A 20,083-nucleotide genomic window follows, 5' to 3' on the forward strand; every position below is an offset into this window, starting at 1 on the left:
GCAACGGAAATGACATAGCTATATAGAATTTATATAGAAGGCCTGCGCGCCGAAACGCGTTTGTCTGTCTGGTATGACTGCTGCTGCGGAGCACTATGATCATTAAACAAAGACTCTTACTCGACTGGATGTGCGGATTTTATTCATTTTCTATATGTTCATTTTGAACCCAGCACACGCCTGAAACTATATGAAACTGTCTGAGTAGAGCGGGCCTTTTCCCTTGAAGTGAACTGCCTTCATCTATACTGGAGCTGTTCCATTAACAGTGATTGGGAGCCTGACGGTGGACAGACTATGACAGAGTCCAAAGAGATATCTCAGGGTCGTTTCCTGGGGTCCCTAACCCAATCCCTTCTTCATAACTATAAGCACCACAACCAATGTCATGTGGGAGTAAAATGTCATTAAATTAAGCTCTCTACAAAATCTGTACCAATGTTTCTGCTACTAATGGTGCAGCTTTGGGTTTTAGTTTTGATGTCATGCAGGTATTGAGTCTTGCGTCTGTGGTCTAGGTCAGGAGAAGTGATCCTATATCCAACACAATGTCGAATCTTGTTTTAGGTTGCATCTTCTGTCCAAGGGCTTTCAATATGCACAAACAACAACATCACAGTAAGGTTTGTTTAGCCATCCCCCACGCAATCAGATTTGTAATTCACCAGTGAAACTATTCAAAAGTTAATTGGAATAATGCATGCTGTTCACTGTTAAAGATATGCATGGTTTTCACCACGACATAATGATAGTATCATAATAAGCTGATGCAGTGGTCGGGTGTAGCTCTTGCTCCAGCACGTGGTAGTTTCCCCCCTGCCTCTTTTCTCTCTTTATTTACAGTCAATACTCAGATAATAAACGGGTGTGTGTGTGTGTGTGTGTGTGTGTGTGTGTGTGTGTGTGTGTGTGTGTGTGTGTGTGTGTGTGTGTGTGTGTGTGTGTGTGTGTGTGTGTGTGTGTGTGTGTGTGTGTGTGTGTGTGTGTGTGTGTGTGTGTGTGTGTCTTGTTGTTGTGTTGTCGACGTGGCGTTGGTCGTGTTGTCCGAGTACTAACCCTAACGTTGTTCAGTGAATAGTGCAGTTTCACAATGTTTTCGCTTCTTCTTACTGAATTCAAATGCTTGATGTTTTGTTATAAAGCACATTGACTTGCCTTATTGTTGAAATGTGCTGTGCAAACACATTTTACCTTGCCTTATCTTTATTGGCATGAAAATATTCAGCAAGGATTGCTTCAATACCATGTGAGCTACAGTATCTCTAAACGACAGTCTTGTACGTGTTTTGTCTCCCCATCAGTTGCTTTCTGGCAGCTCAACCTGTCCCACGTGATCACGTCAGAGATGTTTGCAGCATGCCCCTCATCGAAGGCGAAGCCCCTAATAGTGCAGACACACAGATAAAGGCAGGCTGAAGGCATGGGGAACGGTGTCTATGATGCAGCACACCATGGCCTCTCTAATGATGCATGAAGTCCTAATGACTCACAGACAGGGACAGTATCACATTGTCACTCAGCGTGCTGCATGGTTACACCTGTAACCTTTAGATCACTCCAAATTAGACTGCTCTGGGAATCCTTCGATAGTGATTACAAACAAGATTTACCGGCCACAGGTCTTCTCATAAAAGTTGCATATTGACACCCAGTCTGAATTTAGAGACTATAAAGGCTGAATCCCCAAAGACCTTGTTGCAAGCAGCAAGCATCTACTGCTCAGGCATTCTCTCTGGTAACTCCAGACAAGATTGCAAAACCAAACTGTGTCTCTGTTGAACGATTTCCATTATGTAGATGTAAATTAACACAAGCAAGGGGAAACTTGGTGCGTTGATAAACGAGCACAGAGGAAGCCAAGATGAGCTCGAAAAAACAGTCCACAGAGAGGAGGTCGTCTTTAGATTTTTGCACAGCACAGTTACGCCTACTGAGCATCGTTCACGGAGGCGTGCAGATGCTGGTGACCCCGGGAGGCCGGGTGGTTATTTGCACGGAGCCCTCATAAGTCACACACACTGAAGACATGAAGCCTTAATCATGCAGATGTCACTTCTGATTGACGGCGAGAGGGTTGTAGGCCATGTTTTCCTTGCCTCCATTTAGGCTTGGTTGGCTGAGCAGCATGGATCCTCGTTTTAAAGCAACACCCAGATTCACACTCACTCATACACTACAGTTACACACATTCACACCTGGGGAGTACACCCAAATGTAATATTATTGGCCAATGGCCAATGAGTAGCTCCACTGGAGCAGTTGGGGGTTAAGTGTTTTGTTCAAGGGCACTTCAACAGTGGATATGGAGGGAGGATCAGTTTTGCCACTGTTTAACCACTCAGACTTTGCGATGCACCTGACCAGTGGGATCCTTACGGCCACCATCGTGTTCCTCTAGTCATTACAGGTGTCCCGTGGGACCCACAGGTGTCCACGATGGAGTCCATGCTGTCTTTTAATGTACAGCGCAGCACTTTTAACCTCAATATTTGCCAAAACGGTGTTGCAATTTCAGAAGTTGGTGAACAGCCTCTGCGAAAGCAGCACAGTGTGTGAGAGGCTTTCATGGCCTGATGAAAGTGGCTGTAAGCCAGAGTGAGATTAATTGGGTGTCTTTGAATATGCCATTTTATTTTAGTGTAAAGATATTTTAATTCAAAAAATGTTTGTGTGGGTGCTGAGCACAGACCCACAGAGTGCTGAGCACAGACCCACAGAGTGCTGAGCACAGACCCACAGAGGAGAAGATGCTCAGGGAAGACCCCCAAGTGCTGCTTGTTGTTTACTCACTTCACAATGAGTACTGAAGAGTGGATCATTCAGATCTGCTGTATCTATCTATCTATCTATCTATCTATCTATCTATCTATCTATCTATCTATCTATCTATCTATCTATCTATCTATCTATCTATCTATCTATCTATCTGAACTAACGTGTGAGAAATACAAAGATGAGCGAAAGACTGTCTTGTAGATGATGTTTATTAACGTGATCCCGGATGCTGGTTTCCCAACAGCCCAGGCACGTATCCAAGCCGCATAATGTCAGAATACAGAGGTGCAGTTTATATAGAGTTAGTCCCACCCACAAGGTGGACCCCCGAGAGAGATATCAGAGAAGGGTTTTTGAGACAGGATGCAGAGGGTTTTTAGAGACAGGATGCAGACATGAATACAAGCTCACAAAGATGAAAGGGCCATTTGCTTATAGACAAAAGGAAGAGATGGGGGTGGGGGGGGAACAGGTGAGAAGGGGGTTCCAGGTCACCAGAGCCAAAGTGTCAGGCTATGTTCTTCTCACAGCATGGTTCAGAGCTTCAAAGTCGGGCTTGTATAGACTAACTTCAATGTATTTAAATGACCTTTTGGTGAGATGGAAATTCCTCGTCAAATCCCTCCTTTTGTTAATTAAACAACAACTTAATTAAACAATAATTGTGCATTTTCCATCAATATCAAAATAATACATCATAATATCACATTTGAAGAAAATACATAAAAAATAGAAGCACTAGTAGCTAATAATTGAGCATACTGCAATAACAATCGTGGTTAGATAACCAAATAAACCAAAAATCCCTAAAAATGATACTAATACAGTACCCTGTTGAATTCATTTGACCTGTATTAGCACAGCAAAATATAACATATCAGATAAAACAGAAAACAAAATCATATATTTCAAACAATATTTTCTTTCCAGATGAGAAACGATTTTCCCATGACGCAAACTGTCCAACACGCGTTAAGAGTACACAAAGTGATACTCCCCACTTTTTTGGTAATTGGGCCGTCTGATAGGGGGAGGTGTGTGTGTGTGTGTGTGTGTGTGTGTGTGTGTGTGTGTGTGTGTGTGTGTGTGTGTGTGTGTGTGTGTGTGTGTGTGTGTGTGTGTGTGTGTGTGTGTGTGTGTGTGTGGTCAGTGGAGCCAATGACAGGTAGGACAGTCCTCCAGGGGGGGTGGTTTGTGTGTGTGTGCATGTTTGTCATTTGAGGGGTGTTTATGGAATGCTTGGGTGGGTGTAATGGGTGCATAACCTGGACCGGCGATTGTAGTCTTGTCTGGAAACGCAGTCCCTCATCGGCCCCAGTTCTCCTGTCCACCAGCCCCTGCCAGCCGGTGCCCATAATCCTCTTCATCCCTTTGGTCTCTGCTGGCTCCCTCTGATGAATGGTAGGCTCGATCGTCATAATAGCCTCTACTGTCCTCTCTCTGCATATGGTGTCTCCTGCTGTCGTTCTTGTCACAGTCTTCTTCTTTGTCTGTTGAAAGCGTAGTGACAGCACTAATCATGGCAAGTTGGAGGGCTTCAGTCTTTTCTTGATCCTGTTTCTTCTCTTTTTCGTTCATGTAGTTTTCGACTTCCTCTGCATGAGTTGCGTGCCTGATGATGTCGGCCGGATCAGCTGTTCTGTAACCAATGAGAGATTGTTTCACACGCTTAGAGAGTTTGTCATGCATGTTGCTTATTAGCTGACTGACCAGGAAGGCTTTGGCAAATGGGTCGTTCAGATCTTTTCCCCCTCCGTGGGTGAGTATGGCTTCCTCCAGGCGGTGGCGGAACTGACTGACCGTTTCATCTTTGCCCTGCTTACAGTTGTGCACTTCAGTCAGATTTAATATCGTTGGGAAGAGGGTCATAATCTTCTCACACACTACATCCACAGCAGTCATGTATCTGTGATTGTCCTCAAATTGTACAAAGACAGGCCTCTCATCTTGATATGTTTGGGCGACATCTAGGACTGCTTGCATTTCGGAAGGTTCCATGTTCTTGGCACAGATGTCAAGTACCTCTTTCATTGTAGGTCTGTATGTACGACAAAAAGCCTGCAGTTCTTTAGTCCAGCGGCGTCCTCCCACTTCAGTAGGTGTTTTCAGTGTAGCTGCATATTGGGCTATGTTGTCTGGAGACCACAGACGTTGTACCATCATTACATCGCCACGTGGGTTGGCTACTTCTACCATGGGGCACTGTATGTTAGCCAGTAGTATGTTGTCTTTGTCCTCTTGGTCCATCCATGGGTCAGAATAAAGTTCATTTGAGGTGGGCATATTGCCTGGCAGATGATAAAACCGTGGCGCACATGTCACTGGAGTTCTTGGCGGTGCTGTGCTTGCATTGCTGCTGTTGGCCAGCTCTGGGTTAGAAATGTCAGTGTAGGATGGACGTTGGCTTTTATTAGTGTCATTGGCTTGAGTGGAGTTCATGTTGCCTTCTCTGCGTTGAACTTCTTCCAATAGGGTGAGCATAGCAGACACCAGGATTTCCGTTGGAGTGGAGGGCTGCAGACTTGTAGCGAGTGTTACAGCTGCCTGCTGTGGGTTTTCCAGAGAGGGGGGTTGAATGTTCTGTGGGGGGTGCGAGCTTGTAGTCAGAGCAGAGGGTGTAAGGATGGCAAAGGGAACAGCTGCTTGCTGTTGTTGGATGGTAGACGCCGGGCGTTGACTGGCTTGCATGGGGGGGTAGCCTAGGTCCAGGCCGAGGCCGATTTGGGATAGCGCCTGCAGAGAAGGATACAAAATAGAATTCTGCAAATATTTGGGCCCTGAAGCGACATATGGAGGAGGAGCCTGTGGTTGGCTCTCCTCCCTTAAAGAATCTATGTCTGGCAGTTCTTTCATATGACTCTCCCGTTGTCTGTACTGTGCTTCCTCCATCCACATTGAAAATACTTTTTTGTGCAGGTCACATTTGTCAAGTTTGTATGTTTTTACTGTCTTTTTCTGTCTCATTTTCTTCTCAGCTTTTTTTAGTAGTTTATCTAATTCAAGCAATTTTCCCACACTTAAAGAGCCTTGCTCCGGAAACCCCATTTGTTTCCACTCATCAAGACAGTCTAACGCTCCTAGGCCATATTTTGCAACCATATCGCGCATAACAGAAGACCACCTTTCTCTGTCCTCTGGGACTGCACTTTTTTTATTACATATATTTAATTACTGCTATGTACTTTTTCAATAGTTTATCACAATCACTGAGACAGTAAAATGCTCCTAGACTATTTTACTAGTATTTTCCCACCATGTTAATCTGTCACCTGTCCCTGTTCTCTGGGACCGGCAAACTTTTCTCTCAGTACACAGCAATGTTTGTGCGGACTGTCTAGTCTTATGTAACACGGTATCTTTATGTTATCCTATGAGGATAACAAGGTGTCTTTCTGTTACAACTTGACTGCAATGCAACACGGTATCTTTATGCTATTCTGTGAGGACAACAAAATGTCTTTATGTTGTTTTTATACAACAAGGTATCTTATGTTTTCCCACAGAGTAACAAGATGTCGTTGTGTTACAATTTGACTGCAATGCAACACGGTATCTTTATGCTATTCTGTGAGGACAACAAAATGTCTTTATGTTGTTTTTATACAACAAGGTATCTTATGTTTTCCCACTCTCTTTGTGTTACAAGTGACTTAATGCAAGGTCTTTTTCTGTCCACTAGGCTAGACTTCCTGCTGTATTTTGTGAATCAAACATACTCTACTACACAATATAGGTTGGCAAAATATGGTCTTAGAATTTATCATACTTATTAAACCCTTTATAAATTAGCACTTCAATTGTCAGGAACTTGTTTGGAATTTGGAAATTTCTCACCGTTTCAGTGTAGCCACCTAGCCACGGGTTTTTTTTTTAATCCAGGCGCTGAACTCCGTAGATGCAGTCACGACTCCCCTGTTGATCTCGTTGACGTGATGGGACGACTGATCTTCCGGAGCTCAGACACAGGATCCCACTTCTAGACACCAAATTGATGTGGCAGGTTTTGCACTGAACTAACGCGTGAGAAATATAAAGATGAGCGAAAGACTGTCTTGTAGATGATGTTTATTAACGTGATCCCGGATGCTGGTTTCCCAACAGCCCAGGCACGTATCCAAGCCGCATAATGTCAGAATACAGAGGTGCAGTTTATATAGAGTTAGTCCCACCCACAAGGTGGACCCCCGAGAGAGATATCAGAGAAGGGTTTTTGAGACAGGATGCAGAGGGGTTTTAGAGACAGGATGCAGACATGAATACAAGCTCACAAAGATGAAAGGGCCATTTGCTTATAGACAAAAGAAAGAGATGGGGGTGGGGGGGGAACAGGTGAGAAGGGGGTTCCAGGTCACCAGAGCCAAAGTGTCAGGCTATGTTCTTCTCACAGCATGGTTCAGAGCTTCAAAGTCGGGCTTGTATAGACTAACTTCAATGTATTTAAATGACCTTTTGGTGAGATGGAAATTCCTATCTATCTATCTATCTATCTATCTATCTATCTATCTATCTATCTATCTATCTATCTATCTATCTATCTATCTATCTATCTATCTATCTATCTATCTATGCACCAAGTTTCTGTACGTGTGTATGTACGTACGTACGTCTGTAATCCACGTAACCCGAGAACCGTTTGACCCACCGACTAATTTGACACACCCATTCCACACCACCACAGGGAGTGCAGTGCCCTTGAGTCGGTGGGATGCACCGTTGTCCAGAACCAGCACAAAGGTCTCTGCCAAGGCTCTGGACAGGACATCTCCATAGACTCCATATTTGGACATGCCTGACAAAGAATTCCATATGCATTTCCAACTTGCATCGTTCCAAGTAGGCCAGTGTAAACGGGCACCGCTCTAGTCACTGACGGAATACAGCCTTTTCCCAATGGTCCCTCGCAAAGCTCAATTGTTCCACTGAAGAAAAAGCAGGGATTTGTTCAGGCATATCAGTGTCAAAGGGTTAATTGTCTATGACTTAAACATTGTCTGTTATTTTGGCAGGTTATTTTGACACCCGGCCATTTTGTTGTACTGTATCAGTAGATGTTTGTAATTTAAAAACATCTAATTGCATTTTTTGCTGAGTACTAGGAAAATGGTTAAAACTTTTGTGTAATAATTACAGCCCTTTACTTTGTGACCACTACAATATTGAGTAGTTTTACTCAGCAGAAATTGCCACTCAGCAAAAATGTACTGTTACAATAAACCTTAACCACTCAAGCCCTATCTGTACATCGTTGTCTAGTGCAGTGGTTCCCAAAGTGGGGTCCGGGGACCCCTAGGGGTCCTTGAGGGAGTTACAGGGGGTCCCCAGCTAAATGGTAGTTAGGAAACAAATGGACCTTTATGCGTCTGTAACTCAGAGAGTGTACAAATGGAACCAAATGAACCCTAACGGGTCAATTTGGTTCCATTTGTACACTCTCAGAGTAAAATTAACTTTGATTTTACTGTCAACATGGTGACCTCAGGGATAAGTGAAGGTCCGTGCGCCCACAGGAATTTAGGGGATGGTAAACAGGAGAGGAACTGCAATGGCCAGTCTCTACCAAAGGATCAAAGGCCGGTTATATATATATATATATATATATATATATATATATATATATATATTATATATATTTGTGAATATGTACGAACAAACAGACCAATAGGGGGCGAGCCCCCTATTGGTCCCTGATAGCCCCCTAATTTGCAAGTTCATGTGCAAATTCATCATCAATAGGGGGGACCACGGGGATTATATTATATACTATATATTATTGTACCAAATGGACCTTTATAGATTGAGAGTGTAAAATGAAACCAAATGGACCTGTACGGGTCCATTTGGTTTAATTAAATAACTGCATTATTTCATTTACAAGACGTTTACACAATTAGAGAATCCAACAAAATATTCAAGTTTTGGCTCTGAGAGGCTAAATCTCATCGAATGGTGGTCCGTGACTCAAATGCCGAATAAATAATGGGCCTTGAAATGAAAAGGGTTGAAAACCCCTGCTCTACATCAAAACCCCTTCTCTACATCAAAACCCCTGCTCTACACCAAAACTCTTTGAAAAGGGTTGAAAACCCCTGCTCTAACCCCTGCTCTACACCCCTGCTCTAACCCCTGCTCTACACCAAAACTCTTTGAAAAGGGTTGAAAACCCCTGCTCTAACCCCTGCTCTACACCCCTGCTCTAACCCCTGCTCTACACCAAAACTCTTTGAAAAGGGTTGAAAACCCCTGCTCTAACCCCTGCTCTACACCCCTGCTCTAACCCCTGCTCTACACCAAAACTCTTTGAAAAGGGTTGAAAACCCCTGCTCTACATCAAAACCCCTGCTCTACACCAAAACTCTTTGAAAAGGGTTGAAAACCCCTGCTCTAACCCCTGCTCTAACCCCTGCTCTACACCCCTGCTCTACACCAAAACTCTTTGCCGAATGTTCACCGCGGAATACGGATGCTAGTGTTAAAGTGGTTAACGCGTAGTTTCTGTTGAAAAATGGTAAAACGTGTAAACACGCATCCCTGCACTACAAACTGTGAATACAATTATGTACCGGTAGGCCTACTACTGGCCTGTCGAAACAAGATGCACAATTGTAATGCTCGGAGCATTACCGTCATGTCAAATAGCATTAAATAGAGACTATAGGGCAGTATTATGCGTGTCTTAAGTACCAGGTGTTATTACTTAACTTAAGACCTGGAGGCGTGATCAATGCCATTTGGCTATTCTGAGTGGCCAAACAGCATTGACCACGCCTCCAGGTCTTAAGTTAAGTCATAAGACCTGGTACTTAAGACACGCATAATACTGCCCTATGCCACTATGCCAGTGCAGATGTTAGATCTGACCTATGTAATATAATAATGCCTTCTCTCTAATTACAAAATTAGACAAAATTAGACTTCTCTCTAATTACAAAACATCCTTGCACTTAGTTAGAGTTATGATTTCACGCACGCACGCACGCACGCACGCACGCACGCACGCACGCACGCACGCACGCACGCACGCAAGCACGCACGCACGCACGCACGCAAGACAGACAGACAGACAGACAGCTCAGACAGACAGCTCAGACAGACAGACAGACAGACAGGCTACAATTGCTGGCCCTCAGTGACTGCTTTACATCTGAAGGATACACAATTAATTATTTATTCAGGCAGAACAAAAAACAACCATGTTTTTGTTGTCGTCTTTGTTTACACCTTCATTCAGAACGCACCAGTAAAGAGAGGACAGAGCATCTGAAATGTGCCCTCTGAGCTTCAGGAGATACAATCTGAAAGGAGTGAAGTGGGAGTGATGACAAATGCGCCTCTATTCCTCTCAGTGCTGCATTGTCATTGCAACAACACTTTTGTGGGCCCCTTTAATGAGCACACATAACTTGATGTTCGTCGCATTGTCAATGAGCCACTTCTAGCACAGAGTGTGTGCAGAATTCATCACATAAGCACCTCTTGAGATAATGTAGGCTTTTATCCCCGTGGGTAGGTCTGTGGGTACTAGCCTAGGTAGCAGTAAATGGAATGAAAGCTTGCTGCTGGGGGACACGGAGCTCTCGGTGAACTCTAGCCATGTTGAGATTCTTACTCCCATAAGAAATGTATAAAGTTGTGTCCGAACGCACGTGTGAGCTTGACAAGACGATGTGTGTCTTTGGCACGTATCATCATAAGCTCATTATTTTTCTTCTCTCCCACAGATCCGTGACTCATCCTGACCTCTCACAGCTAGCGTGTGTGTCTGAGCACAGCAGCACTTCTGTCACCTTCTATCCCCCAAGCCCCTCAGCATCAATACAAACACAACCACTGGCTCTGAGATTAGGTAAGCTTAAGGCCATGTGCCTCCGGCTATTATATCTGTCACTGCCTCTCTCCTCAAAGGCTGTGTAACTTTTATTTTGCTTGCAGCTGTCGTTCGAACCGCTATTAAAAGACATTGATTCGCTTAATCTTTCGACTCATTCAGGATAATCTAAACTTTATCAACTTTCGGCTCGAGAACTTTAGACTTGACACCGACTCTTGTGACGTGACTTATGGGGTAGTGCACTTCCCTAAAGCTATTTGCTGAGATGACCATGGGTGGAAGGCCTAATCACGAGAGTGATAAAAGCTCTCTGGTCAATCAAGCAGGGGCCCCTGTAGTATTTCACAGGATTGTTTCAAAGAAGAGCTCGAATATGAAAGGAGCAGGCAGCATAGAACAGCTCATGAGTCTTGATTAATCATTCCGCTACGGAAATGAACATGACTTTAACCTCTGCCTGTTTTAAATGAACTGCTACTTAGAGAAAGTGAAGGTCTGATTGATTTTCCTTCACATGTGAATGAACTACACACACCTCTCAATGCAGAGGATTAGCGTAACATGTGAACGCCTGTGTTATTGGATACAGCCACTCAGAAATATTGAACTTGCCCACCCCCACCCTCCAATCCCCCCCCCCCCCCCCCCCCCCCCACCAAGTTAAGCATAACACGCCGAAGCATGCAGGATACACATAACCTCTGAACCTCATGCACATTCCGAAAAAGCATACCGCACGCACGCACGCACGCACGCACGCACGCACGCACGCACGCACGCACGCACGCACGCACGCAGGAGGAAACTCTAAATACAAAGGGAAGACATCATTACACATAACAACCACACCAAGGGGTCTAATGAACTACTGTCACCTCATAAACACATGAAAAACTGAAAAAAATAAAAAAAATCATGGCACTCCATCATTAATCCAGGGATTAGAGGAGAATGGATGTCATGGGTCAGGTCAGGTTATCATTTGGTGACCATGGTATCATTTAAATTTGAGTTTACAATTCTCATGAGGCTGTATCACATTCAGTAACTGTGTGAACAACACCTCCATCATAGTAATTATATTTGAGCATTAACACATGGGTTACCTCGCATGTAGATCCTCATACACCCTTCATCTTCAGTGGTGATGTGATGTGCAAGACTTGCATATATGCACAGAATCCATCACTGTCATGTCTGGTCATTATATGCACTCTTCATCTGCCATATATATAATGAAATTACAAATCAGCATCTCTGTCACTGTCACAGGGAGGGTCCATCTGTACAGCTGCTCATCGCAAGAACACATGTGCTTGGTGAAGGTCTCACAGAAGGGGGTCAAACAGGAGAACAAATGTTAAACTATACCAACATATGGCATATGTTTGGATAATGAAGACTTGCCTCGAAGGGATTTACAGTAATAGGATTATGTAATTATAGTATAAAAAAAGAAAAATAGGATGCTTTTTCCTTCACCACAGAATTCTCCTAATTCTTTAAACCCCTTGCCTCCCTACCTTCAGGCTCTAAGATGGATGGATGCAGGGGCCCCCAGGCCTTCACCTTGCTGGCAGTCCTGGGGTTCACCACAAGCGTTTGGGGCCTTAACCCAGATGACCCCAATGTCTGCAGCCACTGGGAGAGGTATGTATCTGTCCTACAGTACATTGTCCATATTCACATCACACAACAGCCATTTTGCTCTAACTAAATACTCAAAAACCTCCATGGTAAATAGTAAATTGTGCATTTATATAGTGCCTTTATCCAAGGCGCTTTACATAGATTGTGCATTACATTCACCCATTCATACACCGATTGCGGTTGAAGCCATGCAAGGCACCAACCAGCACATCGGGAGCAATTTGGGGTTCAGTGTCTTGCCCAAGGACACTTTGACATGTAGACAGGAGGAGCCGGGATTCAAACCGCCGACCCATGGATCATTGGACGACCTGCTCTACCTCCTGAGCCACAGCCACCCATGGCACATACTGAACTGTAAAACAACCAAGGAGGTGTTGGCTGGCTATGGGGGATCTACCTACAGTATGTGATGCAGAGCCCCATGCAGTTCACAAAGTCTATAATACACGTATTGATCTGACTCAACCCATGTCACAGAGCAACGAGTAAAGTGGGAGGAGTTGCAGGTCTCAGGGAAATACGCAGGCAAATTGATCAGCGGACTCTCATCTCAATCAATCACTATGCCCTTAGAGCCTGAATAATTATTACTTGTGCTGGGTAGTGTGACTATAGTGTCAAAAAATGAAAAATACTATAGTGTCAAAAAATGAAAAATAAGCAGTAATAATGGTTGTCCCCACATGCAGAGGGGAGGATAGGAAGGCTTTGAAGATGCATTGTCAGAATTATTGCCTGACTGAGGCATATTATAGGATTTTGAGGGACAAAACTATGGTCTGTGCCTTTGAGATAACCTTTGTGTAGTTCATACAGGTGTGGACTGCTGACGGTTATTAAGTGTAGCACTAGTTATCTATCTATATCCTCATATCTGCATCTACAGTGACCGGCCCCTAACCTCTGGAACAGTCAGCCCTACATATCAAGTCTGCCCGCTCCTTAGAGGCTTTTAAATCTTTACTTAAAACTAATTTCTTCTCCCTGGTTTGACCAAATTAACTTGTGTAATAACATAAAAGAAGAGGATCCAAGGCACTCTGTTCCAGTGAGGTGAAAAAAAGCCTTTTTTATTGGGTTTAAGGCATGGCAAAGAACATTACAAAAAGGACCAACGCGTTTCGGCACTCAGCCTTCGTCAGGGTCCCCTCGGGACCCTGACGAAGGCTGAGCATCTGTATTCAGTTCAACAAACAACGGACCACGGCAGCGCTCCCCTCTTCTTCTATTTAACTTGTGTAATACTTGTCTTGCTTTGATGTTGTTATACTATGCTATTTGTGTTTCTTGTTTCTCTGTATGCTTGTTTTTATGATCTTGTACAGCACCTCTGGTCTTTGTAAATGTGCTCTAGAAATAAAGTTTGATTTAATTTGTTTTGATACAGTGTGTGTATATCTGTCTGTCTGTCTCTCTGGGAGGGGAGAAAGGTCTGTTCTCTATATCTACAATAGTCTTTGTCTTTTAGTATTAAAGATGTGGTCACTCCAGAAGAATAGTATAGGCCTTGTATTGGCTAAAGTGTCTTTTGCCAGCGTAACACTATTTCTCTCTCTTAGCTATGCTGTGACCATCCAGGAGTCATATGCACATCCATTTGACCAGATCTACTATACCAGGTGCACCGACATTCTCAACTGGTTTAAATGCACCAGGCACAGGTGGGTTCAGATCGTTCTCACTACTTGTACATGTACAGCTTCATTAATACCATAAATCCTCTAATAGAGAACGGGGCTTGTATTTGTTTCAACTGTAGCCGGTACCAGGCTTTTATTGAAAGGAGGCATAATGTATATAAGAGAGAGGCCTATATTTCTATATACCTGCCGGCCCGGCCCACCGACATATTTTCCACTTTTCCTCTCTGGCGCCTCGGTTTTCCGGCTGCAGTTTTCCTGGGGAGCGACGCACCATGCGCCTCGCCACTTTTCGGCGCCCAGGGACTTGCACGGACCCCCGAAGCACCACAGTCTTGTATTGGAGGCTTGTATTGTCAGACCGACTTATATATTTTCTTTTTTTATCTTATATCTATTGGAGAAAAATACCCCAAGGCGCTTGACCGGATGATAGCAAACGGCTAACCAAATCTATCACAGGAGGATCGCCGACCACCCAAGACATGAATTATTTTACTGCGACTAGTGGCGGGAACGCGATCGGCCATCACAAATGCTTGTTTTGATTAGAATCGTAATCTGTGATTTAGATTCAGAGATAAAAGGGGGGGATTTCGGCTAATGTTGGAGTCAATGGAGGAGGGAATCATTATGCTGGCGCACTGTGCGACTTCCGGTTTTTGGTTGTGCAACACAGGCGCTCATAGACAGTAGTGTAGCACGCTCTGATATCAAATAAATATAAAGCATTAAAAGACGGAGATCTCCCTTTTGGGCAGTCAAAGTGTTTTAATAGAAAGTGTTCACTATTTGAGGATTTACGGTAGCCTGTCAATTCTCCCAAGACCACACAGCAAATGTCCGTTAATGTACAGTAGCTGACACTCTGGAATGCCTAAATTGTAAATTGACAGCACGACAATCATGATTGTCGTGCTGTCCATTCCAGAGTGTCACTGCATCTAATTTTAATATTACTGTGCTAAGGTTTATAATTGGCACCTAACATTAAAGCCAAATACATCATTGACCGTATTCAAATGGCGGCCAGTTTGTTCTTATTTTATACTCAGGGGTGGAGAATTGTAAGGAAAAAAGTGCCTGCACATGGACAGCCCATCTGTATGCTGCAGATGGGCTCAAATGTGCATAAAAATGCAACAGCTTTGTATTCACGCTGCTTCTTGCTGTCCCTCTGCTCTTTTCAACATGCCAGAACTCTTGCAGAATGATCCAAGGCACGTGTCACTGTTATCAAACGGCCTACCTGTTTGCCCTTCAAGAGGGGTCAGCCTCTAAACACAGGGTCTGTCTCTGTGTGTGTCTGCATTTCAGGATCAGCTATAAGACAGCCTATCGGCGGGGGGTGAGGACAATGTATAGACGGCGCTCTCAGTGTTGTCCTGGTTACTTTGAGAGCGGAGACCTTTGTGTCCGTGAGTATCTGTACCCTGAATCAGGATCATGTAGACAATGTTATTAATAATCACTGCTATTATGAAAGTTAACACAAAAGGTGTGTGTGTGTGTGTGTGTGTGTGTGTGTGTGTGTGTGTGTGTGTGTGTGTGTGTGTGTGTGTGTGTGTGTGTGTGTGTGTGTGTGTGTGTGTGTGTGTGTGTGTGTGTGTGTGTGTGTGTGTGTGTGTGTGTGTGTGTGTGCGTGTGTGTGTGTGTGTGCGCGCGTGTGTGTGTGTAAATGGTGCATTTATATAGCGCCATTACCCAAGGCGCTTTACAGACTGTGCATTACATTCACACACCGATGTCGGAGGAAACCTGCATGCAAGGCATGCGCGTGTGTGCGGCCGCGCGTGTATATATTATAGCAAATGTATATACAAGCAATCTCCAGGCATCTCTGTCTTGAGCTGTTCTCTCCAGCTGGTTCCAGGTCGTCTTCATGGTCTTGATGTCTGCCTCCAGGTCTCTGCGCCAGGTGTTTCTAGGGCGACCTCTTTTCCGCTTGCCCTGTGGGTTCCATGTTAGGGCTTGTCTTATGACGGTACTTGTACAGGAGCATCTCTCCTGAGGACAGTCGTTTCTGTCCGGACTGTGTCCATCTTGACTCGCTTATTCCGAGCAGCATGAGATTGTTGTTCCTCATCATTGCTGCTACTTGGAATGTCTTTCCTGTCTCATACATGGTCCTCACATTCCATGTACCGATGTGAAAGAAGGGTGGTCGGCCATGTCGCTCCCAGAGACTTCTGGCTTTCACCACATGCATGGCGTCATAGACCTTCTTATTGAAGACCCCTGTCTTCCCTGGGCCAAGGTGTTGATGTCTTGTTGATCTCTTGTTGGCGTTTCTGTAACATGGAAGTGTTTTACGGGATGGGGTTGTTATAGCCCCACGCCCAACCCCCAACCTGGAGGGCCAGGTGTCCGGCCTCTACTCTAGAAACCTGCCCGGCATGGTTGAACCTGCTGAGGGTATAAACCCCCTCCGGTAAAGCTTTCTGCGTCACGGAGGCGCGCAAGCCTCTCCACCACGACAAGCACGCGGAAAGGACAAACGTATTGCTCCCTTTATATGCTGTAGTCCCATTTTCAGACGCTTCTTATTTTTTCCTACCCAGAGTGATTTCATTTAACTTACATAACAATGAGAGAAATTAATGAGCCAAGTGGGGGTCCTCGTTACGGGCTGTGGATGCTCTGCGCAGGCCATAAAAGCACACTACAATTCAATAACATAAAAAGAATAGAAGCCTGGGAAATTGAAGTAGAGCAATATGCTGATTACTATCCCAAGATGTCACTTTTATAAGTTAAGTTAATTAATCATCATTGATTTCTATTTTTATTTCCACACATCAAAGTGACTTTTTCTTCTCATTTTGAACAAAACGAGAGCCATATATGGCTTCTTCAGAGGCTTTGGTTTAACATTCTCAGAGCGGCTTATTATTTATTCTCTTTACATAGAGACCGCTCTAATATTTTCCCAGATCTTTCACAAGATCAACGAGTCATTTGATACAGTCAATCCAGCCATGCTCTTTTGACCCTAGCCCAGCTTTCCCTTGTCTAAAAGCTTGCTTCACTAGCCTGAGGGATCAACGACACATTGGGAGCCATGCCAGTGTGGAATCAGTGCAGATGTGATTATCTGGGGGTCTTGCAGAGAGAGAAGCGAAGGTTGATCAATAATGTATTCATTACCCCATGGAAGGATGATGGAAATATTTGTTCATTAATAGCCATGTTCAGCTAAATCAGCATGTCGCCCAGGTGAATGTGTAAAACAGAGTATGCGTCCTTCACATACGTCTTCCCGTTGCATTGCAGAGCTGTGATATTATGAAATCATCACGTTGGGCTGAGAAATGGGTGATGGCTGCGCCTCCCTCCTTTGCTCTCTTGCAGCAGGTGAAATGGGGAGGCAGAGCTGATAGGGGCAGAGAGGGCAGTTTTCTGCTGTCTTTGCAAAGTGTTCCTCCCCTTTTAATCCTAGCCCTCTCACTATCCGGATTAAGAGATTTGTTCTGCAAGAGATGTTATGCATGAAGGAACAAAAAGGAACAAATAACTGAAGTACAGTATTCTGTTTCCGGACAGTTTTTGGTTGTTGAATCATTAATATCATTGTTTTTCTTGTTTTACATTAAGCCTTAGCCTATCATGGTAATCCTCATGCAAGAGTGGAATCATGGCTGTTTCATCCTCTGGTTCGCAGCGGCATTTACTACCTCTATATTCACGTAGAGGCCATTTTGTGCTTATATGTCAGAGGTACTCTGAGTTAGCCTGGTTAACCACTCCCCCTTGGAATACATTTCATTTAATTCCGCGGAATGCAATGAAATGTATTCAATGGGGAGTGGTTAAGACTAATTCCGAGTGACATAAGACGAATTTGGTGGTCAATTTGACTCAACATCAGCCCTACATTTTGTTGTAGTGGCAGAGACAAAGTAAATCTTGGATTTTGATCTTGGGATTTTAAGTAGGCCTACTTGAATGAGAGGAAAGTATCACAAAAAGACTTCTTGTCATTGTAAATTTCTCCGCCACAATCAATCAATTGTGATCAATACAGATCTGTTCGATTTTTGAGGGGCGCTAGCCACACGTCTCAATATTTTGCCATTGACAATGACAGGAGAAATTAGGTAAAATGTCCGCCAAATATGACTTAAATCTTGTCCCCACACGTCTCATATTTGCCATTGACAATGAAAGGAGAAATTAGGTCAAATGTCCGCCAAATATGACTAAATTTAACCAACGAGTCACATAAATTCAGTTGTTCATGAGTTGATGATAAGAGCACCCCTCACTTCACACGGGTGTGATTTTTCATATTCCATCCTGATTGGCTACTAAATTTGTGGCAACACAAACATTAAATGCCATTGACAATGAAAGGAAATTTTACATCATATGTAGACGAGCAAATCGGCTAACCAATCACATAAATTCAGTTGTCATCTTACATGTTCATCATGGTGAAAAAATGAGGTTTTTGTATCATGGTTAAAAGATAATAACATAAGTTGACAAATTAATTCATGAAGAAGCTTATTAATGTTTTATTGGATGATGTACGACAACAAGAGCGCCCCACACTTCGCACGGGTGTGATTTTTTTCTATAACAGCACCGAGCTGCGTATGCATTCTCTAGAGGCCAAGAAAGGAAAAAAATCACATCTGGCTGTTATAGCGCCACCATGAGACCAATTCTATTGCACCTCAAAAAGCGTGTTCACTTCTGACCATATACTGTTCTGTATCAAAAATGCTAAAAGTTTAACCATATGTCTTAGAAACACTATTTCCCCTGCAGCTTCCTCGGGTTCTGGCTGTGACCACAACTTACACAGACCCTTTCTAGGTCTTTTCTGAAACAAATCTTTACTATTGGCTTTTTAAGGCCTTCACACAGTTTTTGCTGATCTGAAGTGATCCATTTATTTCTACAAAGCTCCGTGTCATGGACGATGATGATGATAATGATGATGATGAAGTTTTATTTTCGGAACAGCTTTTTTGTAATGAGTCACTGGTGTCACAGCTGGTCACCAATGAGTTGACCTCAAGCTGCCACATAGCCTGTAATTGGTCTGTGCACAATGCAAGTGTTTTTTCTAGCTAGTCGTTTCCACTATAATTATATATTACGAATGCAGCTGCCCATGAACAAGTGAGAGGAACTGGCTGTTGAGAGCTATTGAAAATGTCTATCAGAGCCAAGCTTCATGTCATTTCTAGCTCCTAGAAAACATTTAAGCCAGTTTCTCTCAATCCCTTGGAGAGTGATGCAAAGTTCTTTCATGACCGAGGATGTGGCCATTGAGTCTTGCTGTAGAAATAGTTTAAGTAGAAGAGGGACTTAAAATGTTCAGTTTCTTACATGTTCTTATTTTTCTTACTTCAAAGACGCAGTTTAAAGTAAATCATATTTGGGCTAAACAGAGGCATAACGGCAGAACCTTGGAGGACATTGTTTGATATGTGCCAAATTTTTGGTTTTAACCTTTTAACCTCTCTAACCTCTCACACTGTTCTAAATAAAAAATCACACCCGTGTGAAGTGAGTGGTGCAACTCCGTGTCCGAAACGGTCCAGAAATGACAGAGTTACCGTGTGGGGGTCCCCGAAACATCCAGACCCCCAGGAACGCGCCCAGTGGGCCAGGCCACTGTTCCGGCGAGCCGCCCCGCGTCCGAAATGGTTTAGAAGTGACAGAGTTACCGTGTGGGTGTCCCCAGGGGGTCCCTCTACTGTACTGTACTGTCACTGTACTGTACTGTCACACCCGAAATCATCATACAGTTAATATGTGTGTGTGTGTGTGTTAGGCTGCACAACAGTGACACTTAAAAACCAACAAACCGCAATTTTCAGGCTTGGACGGACGGACCCAGGCAGCCAGCCAGGGACCCAGGCAGGCAGGGACACATATAGCTGTCTATAGGAGTAGTTGCACCACTCAAAAATATATAACACCCTATAATGGGCGGCGAATGGCTTTTCCCCTAACAGTGGGACAAGGGAAATAATTACAGCAGTTTCTCAAAAGATCTCTTTTATTGGACCTTTTAAAAGAGTGGTTTATCTAGGGAAGAATATAAAATGTATTAAGACTGCGTGACAGCCACCAATTAGCTCTATTGTTCCCTGTCCTGATAACACCTCCGCATAATGAGCAAGATTAGCCTTTATCCTGATGAAAGACTCAATTTTCTGACAGATTCCAT

General features: G+C 43.8%; 1 protein-coding gene across 4 annotated transcripts in view; it reads left to right on the forward strand.

Moving 5' to 3' along the window:
- The window catches only part of megf11 (multiple EGF-like-domains 11), a 136,729-nt gene that overhangs the window by 20,043 nt on the left and 96,603 nt on the right, over positions 1–20,083 (forward strand). For all 4 annotated transcript variants that reach the window (XM_079500660.1, XM_079500663.1, XM_079500661.1 and 1 more), the window contains exons 2-5: positions 10,494–10,618; positions 12,133–12,253; positions 13,816–13,917; positions 15,214–15,314. In XM_079500660.1, the coding sequence (XP_079356786.1) occupies positions 12,141–12,253; positions 13,816–13,917; positions 15,214–15,314 (316 nt within the window). In that variant the 5' untranslated portion in view covers positions 10,494–10,618; positions 12,133–12,140. The remainder of the gene's footprint in view (positions 1–10,493; positions 10,619–12,132; positions 12,254–13,815; positions 13,918–15,213; positions 15,315–20,083) is intronic.

The sequence above is a fragment of the Electrona antarctica genome (genome assembly GCF_951216825.1).
Source record: "Electrona antarctica genome assembly, chromosome: 5".
NCBI lineage: Eukaryota > Metazoa > Chordata > Actinopteri > Myctophiformes > Myctophidae > Electrona > Electrona antarctica.